This window comes from Hemitrygon akajei, chromosome 8 (genome assembly GCF_048418815.1).
Source record: "Hemitrygon akajei chromosome 8, sHemAka1.3, whole genome shotgun sequence".
Lineage (NCBI taxonomy): Eukaryota > Metazoa > Chordata > Chondrichthyes > Myliobatiformes > Dasyatidae > Hemitrygon > Hemitrygon akajei.
Window position 1 is genome coordinate 123,975,761 of NC_133131.1, and position 14,937 is coordinate 123,990,697.

A 14,937-nucleotide genomic window follows, 5' to 3' on the forward strand; every position below is an offset into this window, starting at 1 on the left:
TTGATCACAAAGTTATCAAGCTATCTGGATCATTAACATATAATGTGAAAAGCAGTCAACCGAACACTGAATCTTGTGGGCACCACTAGTCACTGGCGGCCTCTATCCAATCTATCCATGCTAATACCTTTCATATAATACCATAGGCTCCTATCTTCACAGCCTTGTGTGACACCTTGTCAAAGGCTGCCTGAAAATCCAAGAAAACAACATCCACTATCTCTCCTTTGTCTATTATCAACCTTGTTATTTCATCAACAGACATGGCAGGCAAGATCACTCCTTAAGGAAACCATGCTGACTTGAGCCTATTTTATGATGTGGTTCCAAGTATTCCAAAACTCATCCAAAATAATGAACTCTAAAATCTTGCCAATGACTGAAGTTAGGCTAACTGGCCTATAATTTCCTGGGTTTTTTTGTTTCCATTCCTTCTTAAGGAGTGAGTTGATATTTGTAATTTTACAGTGATAAATATTTGTCAGTCTACTAGAGTTAATTCCCATGTCTTCCTTTAAAATGATGCATTAACCAAAAATAAAACTTATTTTATTTCATCCAAAGAAAGGCTTGAATTTATTTGGGCTCTTGCATTGACTTTGTTAATCTGGTGGTAAAACAAAAATTTTACAAACTGTTGAGTGTCTTACAACATAATTGCAGCTCAATCATGAAATTGGGTTGTAATGTTCAAAGTTTGAAGTAACTTTTTTCTTAAAGAACATAGATGTCACCAGCTACAACCCTGAGTTTCATTTTCTTGCAGGCATTCTCAATAAATCCAATAACCATAATAGAAGCAATGCAAGACTGTACCAATAGGGCGGACGACGAATGTGCAAATGAAGACAAACAGCAAATACGAAAAGTAATAATAATAATAAATAAGCAATAAATATCAAGAACATGAGATGAAGGGTCATTGAAAGTGAGTCCACAGATTGTGGGAACAGTTCAGTGATGGATTCATGAGCCTGATGCTTGAGGGATGATAACTATTCCTGAATCTGGTGGTATGAGTACTGAGGCTCCTGTATCTTCTTTCTGATTGCAGCAGTGAGAAGAGCATGATGTGCGTGGTGGGGGGTCCCTGATGATGGATGCTGCTTTCCTGCAACAAAGCTCCATATACAATGTTACAGAGGGCTGTACTCATGGTAGACTGGACCATATTCACTATTTTCTTGTAGGATTTTACATTCAAAGACATCAGTGTTTCCATGTCACGCTATGATCCAGCCAGTCAATATACTCTCCACCACACATCTATAGAAATTTGTCTAAGGTTTAGAAGACATGCTGAATCTCCTAAGCTGCTAAGGAAGTAGCAGTGCTGCTGTGCTTTCTTCGTAATTGCACCATGAACTCAGCCTAGGACAGGTCCTCTGAAATAATAATACCGAGGAATTTAAAGTTGCAGACCCTCGTCACCTCCGATTCCCCTCAATGAGGATTGGCTCATTGCCTTCTGGTTTCTTCCTCCTGTAGTAAATAATCAGCTCCTTGGTCTTGCTGAGGTTGAATGAGAGGTTGTTGTTGTGGCACCACTCAGGCAGATTTTCAGTTTATTTCCTATTTGCTGATTCATCATCACATTTGATTCAGCCTACAACATTGGTGTTGTCAGCAAACTTAAATCTGGCATTGGAGCTCTGCTTAGTTTCACAGTCATAAAGTGAGTGAAGCAGAGGGCTAAGCACACTGCCTGTGGTGCCCCATGTGCTGATGGATGATGATGTTGTGAATCCGAGCTGACTGGGATCTGCAAGTGAGGAAATCGAGGATCCAATTGCACAGGGAGTTATTGAGGCCAAGGTCTTAAAGCTTATTGATTCATCTTGAGGGGATGATGTATGTGTCTTTGCTGTCCAGATATTCTAGGGTTGAGTGAAGAGCCAATGAAGTGGCATCTTCTGTGGACCGGTTGTACCATTTAGCAAATTGGAGCAGATCCAAGTTGCTTCTCAGGCAGGAGTTGATATGTTTCATCACCAACCTTTCAAAGCACTTCATCACAGTGGACGTAAATGCTACTGGACGATAGTCATTGATGTAATTAAAGACTGCTGAAGCAAGAGGGTAAAGATCTCAGTGAACACTCCAGCCTATTGATCAGCACAGGTCTGTAGTACTTGGCCAGGTATCCCGTCTGGTCTGGATACTTTCAGTGGATTCACCCTCCTGAAGGATGCTCACATCTCCGCCTCTGACAGAAATCTCAGGATCATTGGAAGTTTGTGATGGTTCCTCCATGTTCTGACGGTCAAAGCGAGCACAGAAGGTATTGAACTCATCTGGAAGCAAGGCTCTGTTGTCACCTATGTTGCTTGATTTTACTTTGTAAAAGGTGATAAGATTCGAGCTCTACAACAGCTGTCGAGCATCCTTCATTTAAGTTTAGTTTAATGCTTTGTGTGATAAGTCTGTTTGTACCCTATTGTTCGGGCATTGCTGATTTAATACAAAAAGACCTTGAAAATAACGGGGAACTGGTCGCCATTGAATTGGGTCTTAAAAGGGATATATTGAAATTGAAAGAGCCATTTGAAAAACTGTTTCCCTGATCTTATGGTAAGATTACTTTGCAAATGCTTGATACTTTTAATGTAAATGCAGAGGATTAGAAGTGTAAAAAGCAAGTTACAAGAAACACTTGTTCTTATGATGTTTTTAATCTTTCATTGTTTTTAATTCACTGAAATTAAGATCTCATTGCTATATGTTGTAGCTAAAGTATAGCAGAACATGGGCATTTGCAAGCTTTAAGGTTTGCCACAGCATAACTTGGTAATCATAATTGGCTACAGTAAATGACAAATGTCTATTTGGCAAGGAATGAATCTTTACGTAGCTTTTGTTGAAGTGGACAGAAATCTGTATCCGTATACCATTTATAAATGTGAGTCTAATGCTAAATTCAAATTCTCAAGGTAAAGAACATGGAATAGTTTTCAGAATATTTTAAACAAGATTGTAGAATTAGTAATTTATAGATATCATCAGTTTGGGAAACCAAACAAAAAAAATTGTGCTTTTCATTGGCTTCCCTTAATTTGTTTATTTACCGGTATGTTTTAACTCTTAAATTCATGGTTTGTGAATATTTACAAAAGAGTAAACAGAGTTTACGTGGAGAATACGGCTAAATTACATAGAAATATTTCATGTTTCTGAAGTGTCTGTTTTCTTTTTGCTAGTTTTGTTGACTATTGGACATTTTTAACAGAAGTCCTTGTACAAGAAGTTTTGCTGAATTTACTTTGCTAGTTTTGGAGTGGGGAAAAGTGAACTTGTTCTTAAAGGTGATGCTTGGGGTTGGTTTCTGTAAGCTTCTGAAAAGTTGGCAATGAAGTTCTGATTCAGGTTCTGCTTCTTCCATTCTTGAATCTCACATGGGAATTCCAGTTTGCTAAATGGGCAAACTTTTGTTCTTTGTATCAAATCATTCTTGTCTTGCCTGTTTACCTTTATAGAAGTTTCAGGCCTGTGAATTCCTTTTTTTTTAACCTCAGACACTCATGTATTGCTGAGCTTTGGTAAAGGTGAAAGAAATATGAAATCTGGGTTTCTAAAGTTGTAGGCACCATATACAAGGGTGAGGAGTTGGGCTTCTTTTAGAATTGCACCAATTTAGGTACGGAGAAGTATGTAGTTGCATGCAGGAAACTGCTTTTTTATGACATTGCTTTTCATTATCTATATTTCTTGCCATAATGGAACATTTCCGAGTGCTTCAGAATGCTCTGAGGCACAGCAATTTTCTATGCAAATCTTTTGTATTATTCTTCAAAGGAACCAAAAAGTTACTACAGGTCTTTTGAGACATGGGGTACTTTCTTTTTCCAGGAAATGTCCTTAGTTGCCCCAGAAACTCCTTGGGAACAAGCTAGAAGAGTATTCCAAACATATGATCCTGAAGGTAATTTAGTTTCAATTATAAATTATAGTTTTCCAGTTATTTAAATTATTTGTAAATTTGTATTAAAAGATTATATTTGTTGTTGTGTCAGGCAAGCAATTGGTATCTATAATCAGAAAACAAATTTAATAGAAATGTCACAATATAGGAATTGGAGCAGTTGTCTATTGAGAAGAAAGCTTTTCTAATGCATTAATTCCTCTACAATGTACCTTGAGCCATTATAAAATGCTTTGACGTTAATCTTTTTAAGAAATTAGTTGGGTAGTCACTTGCTTTAAGTTCTGTTCCTGGTCAAGTAATCCCATTCCATTGCTAAATACAGAGCTGAGCATTATGACAGTAACTGAGACCTGATAAGGTTGAAAATGTAAGAGCTGCTTTTTAGGATTCTCTGGTCATCCATAAACAGAAGTATTTCAACCTTTTTACTGGAGTCTTTCTGCGGCATGTCTTGGTAGCATTGGGTGATTGAGACATATTAATTGCTACATAGACTGTGATAAGGATATTGCTCAGATTTTTATCAGTAAATATCCATTCAATCTAAGAAATGAATCTACATTTCAGAGTCTGGTTTTTCACTGACTTGTATACAATGACATTTCTTTTTGTGGCAGCAGTACAGTGCAAAGACATACAATTGCTGTAAGTTGCAGGTTAAATAGTGCAGAAAAGGAATACAATGTAGCATTCATGGACTCCTCAGATATCTGATGGCAGAGAAGTTATATATGGATCTTTAGGATCCTTTACCACCTCCCCAGCTGTAGTAATGAGATCCTGGATGGTGAAGTGATGGATGCTGCCTGCTAAATGCACTCCCTCTTACAGTTGTCTTTGATGGGGATGGTTCTGCCCATGATAGAGCTGGCTGAATCAACAACCCTCAGCAGCCTTTTGCAGTCCTGTGCATTGGAGCCTCCATAACAGGCTGTGATGCAAACTGTCAGAATGCTCTCCAGCATACATCTATGGAAACTAGCATGTCTTTAATGACATACTGTATCTTCTCAAACTCCTAATGAAGTAGAGCCTCTGGCATGCATCATAATGTTGAAAAAGGAGAATCCTCTGAGAAATTGACACCCAGGAACTTGAGACTGCTCACTCTTCCCACTGCTGACCCCTCAGTGAGGACTGATGTGTCTTCTCCTGACTTCCCCTTTATGAAATCCACAAAATATTCCTTGTTTATGTGTTTTTAAACCTAGCTTGAGATCATCTGTATATTATGGATTTTTGTGTGTCTCAGTTACTGTTTTAAAATCCATAGTATCTCATGAGTGCAGGATAATGTTTCGAATTGCTTTTGATGCTGAACATCCTGGTTTTTAGGAGCACGTTCCTTTCTTCAAAGTTGGCACAGTGACATTCTGAAGGCATGTTACAGAGCATGTAACTATATCCTTATGGTTTGACAGCAGAAGCAATCAAAATGCTGACATGGCAATTTAGAACAGTATGTGATGAATAATTTGAAAAAAATATGAAATATTTGGACAATACATTTGCATGTACTATTAACTATTTCCTTGTAAAGAAAATAATGCAATTAATCTATTCTTTTAGCAGTTTTAGAGTTAACATATTATTTTCTGATTGATTATCTAGCTACAGAAGCGTAAATGAAGATTGCATGCTGGCTTTACTTAACTGAATTTTGTTCTTTAGTTGCTATCATTTTTAATACCAATCTTGTATTAAATCACGTCAGTTGCATCTAATGAAGTATTTTAAGATTATTCCCAATTCTCAGTTATCAATCAATGATACTGTGGCTTATTCAGGTACTACTTAAATGTGATTAGAGTTTTTGCCTCGAGCAGTGATGTGTTCCAGACTTCGACCTTTGTTGAGTTTAGATTTGGTTTGCAAGCTTTTAATTCTACCTGTTTCTTTCTCCAAAGCTATTCTGACTGCTTAGGGAAATTGATCCTTCCTGTTCTGTGCATACTGCCTGAGCCTCAGTTTTATGTAATTCATTTACAAACGTTTGTAGGTTTTCTTGCATCCAAAGGAAGCAACTAGTTGTTCCTCTAAAAGTAAAATTTAATAATCAAGCAATTTTGATAATTTATATAGAATATGATTTACATAAGCTCTTATTTTTATTGATTTAGCAGTGGTTTTGATTTAGACTAGTATTATTCTATTTATTCCATTAATACATTAGTTGCCTGTTCTGATATGAATTGTCCATACTTAGAAAACCCACCATGCATTTATGACTATTTAACTGTGCAACCTCCTACAGTTGATACTGATAGGATCCCTTTTCCAGTTCTAGTTTCCTGTACATTTTTCAGCCCTTTCGTCGTTATTTTGGTCCTATACTTTGTACTTCAAGAATACTTTTTAAAATTATTTTATAAGAGTGGAATGTAGCTAAGGGTTGCTGCTTCCTAGTTTCAGTGACCCAGATTCAATGCTAAACCCAGTGCTGTCCGTGTGGAGTTTGCAGGTTGTGTTTGGCCCCTTTTGTTTCTTCACACATTCCAAAGAAGTGCAGGTTGTTAGATTAATTTCCACTAAACTGCCCCTAGTTTGTGGATGAAGAGTAGAATCTCCAGAGGACTGATGGAAATGTGTGAAGAATAGTTACAGGGAAAATCAGGAAAGGAATAAGGTTGCTGTGAGCCAATATAGACCTAATGGGCTTAACTGGCCCATTCAATCTATTTTCAATTGAACAAAGTGTGTTAATATTTATAAATGCATTCCCCCTTTCCCGAAAGAGTTAAATAAGTAGGAGAATTGTTAGTGTAGACTAGTGGAATAACTCACGGAAAATGCATTGTACGTGCTGTGCAGTCACGATCATTTAAGGAAGTGAATAATGCTAACTTTAACAAATATGTAACAAATATCTAATCTAAAGAGATCTTATCAGAGTGGGCCTTTAAAATTAAGATTATAATATATAATGCTTTTTGGATTGAGCTTCCAGTATATTTAAATCAAACTAGATATGGTTGCTGTTGTAAATAATATGTTTAATGCTAATTTCATTTTCATTTTCAATCTTTTTTATTTAAAAGAATAAGGATAAATACAAGTCAGTGGAGAGGTTATCTCAACTACATATCTCAATAATAGTACAAATAAAATAATATACACTGTGAAAATCATATATAGTATTAAGCTAATAAAAAGAGAAAAAAGAAGAACCTCTTGACAATTCATTAAAAAAAAGATTCAAAATTTCTGTTATTGATAGGAAAGGAAAACCCACTAAACTGACCTAAAACAAAAAAAAGGGACTGGGCAGTCCATTTTGAGGATACAGTTTTAAAAAAAAAGGAAAAGTCCTTCTGGTCAAATCTAAAACTTTGCGGAGAAGAAAAAAAAATTAACTGAAAAAGTAAAAAGAACTTTTAACGCGATTTGTTACCAAATTACCCACTTGCTCATTTACCAAATATGATAGATGTTATCTTTCAGCTTAAGCCATTTCAAACAGGATTAATAGCCATTATATATAAAAGGCTATTGAATTTACGAATGATGTCTAATGATAAGGTTAAACGTGCTTGGGAATTGGAACTTCAAGAGTCACTTTCAGATAATCAGTGGAATAAAATTTGTCATTTAGTTAACAATTCATCTATCTGCACCCGTAATTCCTTGATTCAGTTCAAGGTAGTGCAAATGTCAAAAGATAAATTAGTGCATTTTTTTTCTAATATAAATCCTGCCTGTGATAGATGCAACACTGAGGTGGCTACCTTAACTCATATGTTTTGGTCCAGCATAAAGTTAAATAATTTTTGGAGAGATGTTTTTAGAACGTTATCAAAAGTGATAGGTTTGGACTTACATTTATGGCAATCTTTGGGATTATTCCAACGGAAGCAGGAAATGTTCCTGCTTCTGCTCAACGCATGATAGCTTTCGCGACTTTGTTGGCTAGAAGAGCTATTCTATTGTATTGGAAAGATCCCAATCCACCTACTGTTTTTTTTGGCTCTTCTCCAATATGTCGTGTTTAAGTTTGGAGAAAATTAGGAGTTGGACATTTGATACATCTTTTAAATTTGAGCAAGCTTGGCGACCTTTTATTCAATATTTTCATATGATCAATGCTAATTTCAAATGGTGCAATTAGACCAGTGATTTTGCTTCGATCAGGGAAGAAATTGATTTCTGTCCAGTTATTTTAAAGTTTTTCTTTCAGTCTTGCTCATTCTTCAGTGAGATTTCAGTTTGACAGTTTTTATGCAGTGGAGGCAAGTTCTATTTGGAAAGTGATCACTACCTCTAATGATTATTTGAGCAAACTGTCAATGCCATTATATGAAGAAGTATAAGCTGGAAGAATAACAGCAGGTAAGCTTGGGGAGAGATCGGGCTAAGTTTTTTTATATCTAGGTGAAGGGGGCATGAGGAATCGAGTTGTTAAGTGTAAGTAAATCATATTAGAGTAGAAGTGGCCATTCATTCAGGTATTACCATGGGAAACATAGAAGTATAATACAGATGGAAAACAATTGATGTTAAATGAAGCTCAGGAGCTAAGGTTCGTTATTGTTACTTCGGGGTATCACTGAACGGCTTCTGTTTTGATGCTGAAAGTTCCAGTGACTAAAACTTGAGTGCTGGGCATCCAGTGCAGTTACACAATAATAACTGAGGCATTGAGCTTGTACCTTTCTTAATTTTGAATGTCGAGGTTAACTTGGTATCCTTTTGCCAAAAAGAAGCACATAGATCACAAAGAATAGACTTATTTATGGCAGTTCAGGTACTTCTGGACCCAGTGAAGAGGATTTCAAAACCTGGTGCAATTCAACGCAGGCAAAAGGCAGTTTATTTAAATAATTAGCACCAAATCAAGCAGACACTTTTTCACTTTTAAGATCCTTCAACGGAACCAGGGGGGTTGGGGGGGAAATTATTTTTAAGTTGCATAGAACGTCTTATCTCGCCTCCCCATCCCCTCCTTCTAGGCCCAAATGATCTTTACTGTGAAGCAAGGATTCACTTCTTGTACTTCTTCCAAACTATTATCGTTCATGTGTTGTTCACAGTGTAATTTGTACCTTGGGGAAACCAAAAGTTGATCAAGTGATTATTTTATGGAGGGATATTTGTTCAGCAAGACAGACCTGCCATATTAATTTTCCAATCAACTTCCATTCTAACTTTTCAGTGTCCTCTTGCATTGTTTCAGTGAGATTCAGTGTAGGCTTCAGGAATAGAACCTTAGAGTATGTTGCGGTGATGTTGAATATTCCATTGTTATTTAACTCACTTTCTCTGAGTGAGAACTGGACATACCTAATGTAAATTGTGTAAATTTTGCTCTGTCCAAAAACCTGCAGCTTGAACTGCTAGTCTCGGCTCTGCAATTTGCAGCACATAACACAGACAAAGAAACATAATCACTCCTGAGCTGCAATGGTTATATAGATATATAGATACTTTATTGTCACCAAACAATTGATACTAGAGCGTACAATCATCATAGTGATATTTGTTTCTGCGCTTTGCGCTCCCTGAAGTACAAATCGAAGTAAGTATAATAAAAATTTAAATTATAAATCATAATTAGAAAATAGAAAAGGGAAAGTAAGGTAGTGCAAGTCAGGTCCAGATATTTGGAAGGTCCAGATCATTATCCTATGTGACCGGGTGAAATGACCCCATGCCAGATTTGATCTCACCCTATCATCTTTCCATTCCTTTTCCTTCTCTGCAATTTAAAATTCAAGATGGTGCTAATAAGTGGCAACTCAATGCATGCAGCTTCAGTGGAAATCATCAGATATTCCCATTTAGGACTTCTACAGCTAAAATCCACAGACACAGCCATAGGTACTTCAGAAAGCAATATAGTTTTAAGATGATTTAATAAATCTATCAATGCTCAAAATTGAATGATCCCAGATGGCACTTAGGTTGTGAGTACAATTCCTTTTTAAGAAAACAAAAGCGGGAGAGACTCATTGGACTACAGGTACAATTAAAGTACCGAGGCCTTAGACTGCCCCAATTTCGACTATCATGCTGGCGAATGTAGAGTCCTTAGAAAATAAAATTCATGACCTCAGCAAGATTACCGTACCAGAGAGACATCAGGGACTGCTGTGTACTTTGCTTCACAGAAACATGGCTATTACCCACCATTTCAGATGCAATGCTCCAACCCTACAGTTCCACTATTCACCATAAAGACAGGACAGTTGAGTGTTAAAAGTAGAGGAGGGGGAGTATGCATTAATGTTAACTCAGCGTGGTGCACAGATGTGACAGTCCTGTCTGAATCTTGTTCACCCAACTTGGAGCATCTAGCGATCAAGTGTCATCCATTTTATCTGCCAAGAGTTTTCTGCCATCATCCTGGTAGCGATGTACATTCCACTTCAGGCCAACATCAGGTAGGCACTGGAGAAGCTGAGCACTGTGATCAGTCACAAAACAGTGCACCCTGATGCCTTCCCTCAAGTGTCATCCATTTTATCTGCCAAGAGTTTTCTGCCGTCACCGCAGCATCAGATGTGCCGGAGGAACACAGTTGTTGTGGGGGGATTTCAACCAGGCCAGCTTGAAGAAGTCTCTGAACAACGACCACCAACATGTCACTTATGGAACCAGAAGAGCCAACACACTTGATCATTGTTATAGCACCATCAAGAAAGCTTACTATTGCATCCCACACCTGCACTTCAGAAAGTCCGATCACTTGGCTGTGCTTCTACTCTTGGTGCACGGTAGAGACTAATGACCGCAGCACCAATGGTGAGGACCAAGAAGGCATGATCAAGGGAGGCAGAGAAGTGTTTACAGGAATGGACAGTATTCAGGGATGCATTTTCGAATCTGAGTATTTTTGCCACAGTTGTCATCGACTTCATCAAGACCCATGTGGAGAGATGACCGTGTGCCTTCAAGAACATACCAGACATACCCAAACCAAAAGCCGTGGATGAACTAGGAGATTCCCGCAGCTTGATGCACACAAGTCAACAAACCCATGTAGAATATCAGTAAAAACACAACGATGCAGAATATGCATATGCATAGTCCAGATCCCTCAGTCCATTTTTTTTAAATCTTTAGTTGCCACAACTGTGCTACACCACCCCCAGTAGAACATGATAGCTCCTCCGGCAGCTGAGAAACAAGTAGCCCCACAGCTTGAGGCCGAAATCCATTGAGTGCCATTAAAAACTCTGCAGTTAGCCACAGCATAGCTTGTCTTCTGCCGAGCAAAACTCTGCGAGGACAGTGTCGACTCCATCCTGGACACTATGCCACACCACCCCCGTTGAAGTGCTGTGGCTTCATTCCCTGACTCTGAGAGGCTGCAAACAGGTGACACCATGGCTTCAGATCTAGTCCTCTCTACGGCTGAGGACTTGGCTCCATCCATCCGCCCCTGCTCACTTCCAATAAATCAGCAAATCGAGCTTACCGCATACCAGATTAACATGTCGAAAGGGGTCTTGAGATCACAAGAAAAGCAACCATGGTGGCCACTCGCTGTTTGACGGTAAGCCTCCATCGACTCAGGCAGCAGCACATTCTTCAGCTCCTTCATTATCTCAATTTACTGATGGTGTAGACCTGCAGTACTTTTGAGTTCTTAACATATAGCAGAATCTTGTGATCGTTAAGTGCATGTTTAAGTAGAATGGGAGCACCTTTTGTTGACCCTTTAGAAGCTACTGTGACCAGTAAAACAATTCCGATTGAAGTTAGAGACTTTCAGATGCACATCAGCTGTGGCAGGATTTGCAGGCCATTGCTTCCTACAAGGCAAAACTTAATTTCGTGAATGGCTGTGATGCTTTACTCTCAGATGAGCTCAAGGCCTTTTATGCATGCTTTGACAGGGAGGAAAAAACTACATCTGTATGAATCCCTGCAGTATCTGGTGACCCTGTAATCTCTGTCTCAAAGGCTGACATCAGAACACCTTTCATGAGGGAGAGCCCTCGCAAGATGTCAGGCCCTGGTGGCATACCTGGGAGGGCACTGAAACTGGTGGGGAGTGTTCAGGGACATCTTTAATATCTCACTGATGCAATTGGAGGGTCCCACCTGCCTCAAAAGAGCAACAATCATACCAGTGCCCAAGAAGAACGGGGTGGGCTATCTCAATGATTATTGCCCAGTTATACTCACATCTACTGTGCTGAAATACTTCGGGAGTTTGATCATGGCTAGAATCAACTCCGGCCTAAGCAAGGATTTGGACACAGTGCAATTTGTCTATCACCACAATAGGTCTACAGTGAATGCAATGTCACAGGCTCTCCACCTGGCCTTGGATCACTTGGATAATAGCAGTACCTTTGTCAAGCTGCTGTTTATTGATTACAGCTCTGTTTTTAACACATCATACCCTCAGTACTAATAAACAAGCTCTAAAACCTGGGCCTCTGTAACTGGATCATGGACTACCCATTCAGGAGACCGACCACAATCAGTGCTGATTGGAAATAACACCTCCTCCTTGATGATAATCAACACTGGTGCACGTCAAAGATGTGTGCTTTGCCAACTGCTCTACTCTCTCTGCACCCACGATTATGAGGCTAGACACAGATCAAATGCCATCTATAAATTTGCCGATGTTACAAATATGATTGTTAGAATTTCAGATGGTGATGAGGAGTGCAGGTGTGAGATAGATCAGTTGGTCGTGTGGTGTCACAACAGCAACCTTGCACTCAGTGTCAGTAGGACCAAGGAATTGATTGTAGATTTCAGGAAGGTGAAGTCGAGGGACACACATCAGTTCTCATCAAAGGATGCAGCAGTGGAAAGGGCAAGCAGTTTCAGGTTATTGGGTGTAAGCATCTCTGAAGATCTTTTCTGATCCCAGCATATTGATGGAATTACAAAGAAGGCACGCCAGTGACTGTATTTCATTAGGAGCTTGAAGAGACTTGGTATGTCAACAAAGGCTCTTGCAAGTTTCTACAGATGCACTGTGGAGAGCCTTCTAACTGGTTGCATCACCATCTGAAATTGAGGGGACACTGCACAGGATCAGAAAAAGCTGCCGAAAGTTGCAAACTTAGCCAGCTCTATCATGGGCACTAGCCTCCCCAGCATCAAGGACACCTTCAAAAGGCAATGCCTCAAAAAGTTGGCATCCATTATTAAGGACCCCCACCACCCACTCAACATTTTAAGAATAGCTTCTTCCCCACAGTCATCAGATTTCTGAATGAACAATGAATACATGTGCACTACCACAACTTTTTTTCTGTTTTGCTCTTTTGGGACTATTTAATTTAAAATTTTATTTATAGATATAGTAATTTATAGTTTTTATTATGTATTGCAATATACTGCTGCTACAAAACAACATATTACATGATATATGCCAGTGATATTAAACCTGATTCTGTGGTATTGCCTGATGTGCTGAATGCTTCCAGTTTTTTCATTTTTAATTTCACATTTCCAGAACGGTGTTCTTTGCCAACTGACAATTGACAATTCCTCAGCAGTTGGTGAGTCTGCTCTTTCTCAACTTCAGTGCCATCTTGGTCAAATACACAAGTCCAACTGGCCTGGAAATCAGTAGTCAGTATCTGGCCTCCTGCTCTGCCTCTAATTTGCCATTGTGCCCTGCATCAGAGAATTGGTATGATACTTTCTGTCAAGGCTGGCTGTAAATAGCAATCCAATTCATTTCATTGGATCAGTAGCCCAATTTAGTAGGAAGTAAAGATAAGTGCTCAAATTGTTTTAATTTTATTTTAATGATTTTAATTGTTATATTTTAAACTTTAATTTCACTTTTTTTAAAGAAATTAACTGAACAGTTATTAAATGCTTTGGGCAGTTAACAGATGGTTGTCAAAGTTTGTGGGCTCTGTGAGCAGGGCCATAGTAGGCCTGCTCCGCCTCACCAGATGCCTCTGGAATGCAGAGCGCCATTTCATAAATTCTCCGCATCCTGAAAGGTTGAGGTGGGTGAGCGCACCATGGTTTTATGTCTAGACAGTAAAATGCAACTGTTGGAGAAACTCAGCAGGTCAAGCAGTATCTGTGGAGGGAAAGGAATGTCAGTGCTTTGTGTTGGGACCAGGCATCTGGGCAGAGTGTGTAGAAGGAAACACCGGTATAAAGAGGTGCAAGGGAGGGCTGAGACAGGCTGATAGATGATAGGTACTACCACTGAGGTGGAGGATAAGGGGCATATGGAATAAAGAGTGTGATGACAAAGGTAGAGATAGAGGCTGAAAGGTGATAGGTGGAACCAGATAAGTGGAGAAGGGGTGGGACAAAAAGTCTAGATAGTATGCTAGCTACAGCATGATCTTGTCCTCCTTGATCTGAGATAGGCTATAGAAGCAATTATGAGCTAGAATACAAGTAAATTTTCAAGAGCTGGAGAACACACTGCCCATTTCTGACTGAGCCACATTTGCCAAAAGATAACATAAGATCAGACTTGTGCCTCTACACTAACCTAATTTGGGAGTTCTGGATATTTATGAATAATTTGTTTATTGTTGTCATATTTTGTGAAAAGCTTTTGTTTTTATGCCATCTTGGTAGATCATTCCATATATAAGAACATTGAGTAAAGTACTAAAGGAAAACAAAATAGAATGCAGAATCTAGTGTTAGAGTTGCAAAAGAAAATATGTTGAAATAGAGTGCAAGAGCCTTGAGATCAAGTTCATCTTTATTGTATGTGCTCCATTCAAAAGTCTTGTAACCACAGCATTCAGGATGCTCTTGAGCCTAGTCGAAAATGTTATCAGCTTTTGCATCTCTTCTTTGGTGCTAGGGAGAGAAGAGAGAATGCCACAGATGGAATGGGTCCTTTATTATATTGGCTGCTTTCCCAAACTAGATGGAGTCAGTGGAGAAGAGGCTGTTTTTGTTCTACTGAGCTGCGTTCTCAACTCTGCAGTTACTGGCAGCCTTAGACAGAGCAGTTGCCATGCCATGCTGTGCATCTGGATAGAAGTATGGCATGGTGAAATCTAGAATTGTTAGCCCTATAAAACTGTACTAAAACAATAAAATTATTCTATAAAGATTTC

The 14,937-nt window shown here is 38.8% G+C and overlaps 1 protein-coding gene across 3 annotated transcripts in view; it reads left to right on the top strand.

Annotated features, from left to right (window-relative positions):
- Positions 1 to 14,937, top strand: part of mindy3 (MINDY lysine 48 deubiquitinase 3) — a 118,518-nt gene that overhangs the window by 66,984 nt on the left and 36,597 nt on the right. For all 3 annotated transcript variants that reach the window (XM_073054525.1, XM_073054526.1, XM_073054527.1), the window contains one exon: positions 3,847 to 3,919. In XM_073054525.1, the coding sequence (XP_072910626.1) occupies positions 3,847 to 3,919 (73 nt within the window). The remainder of the gene's footprint in view (positions 1 to 3,846; positions 3,920 to 14,937) is intronic.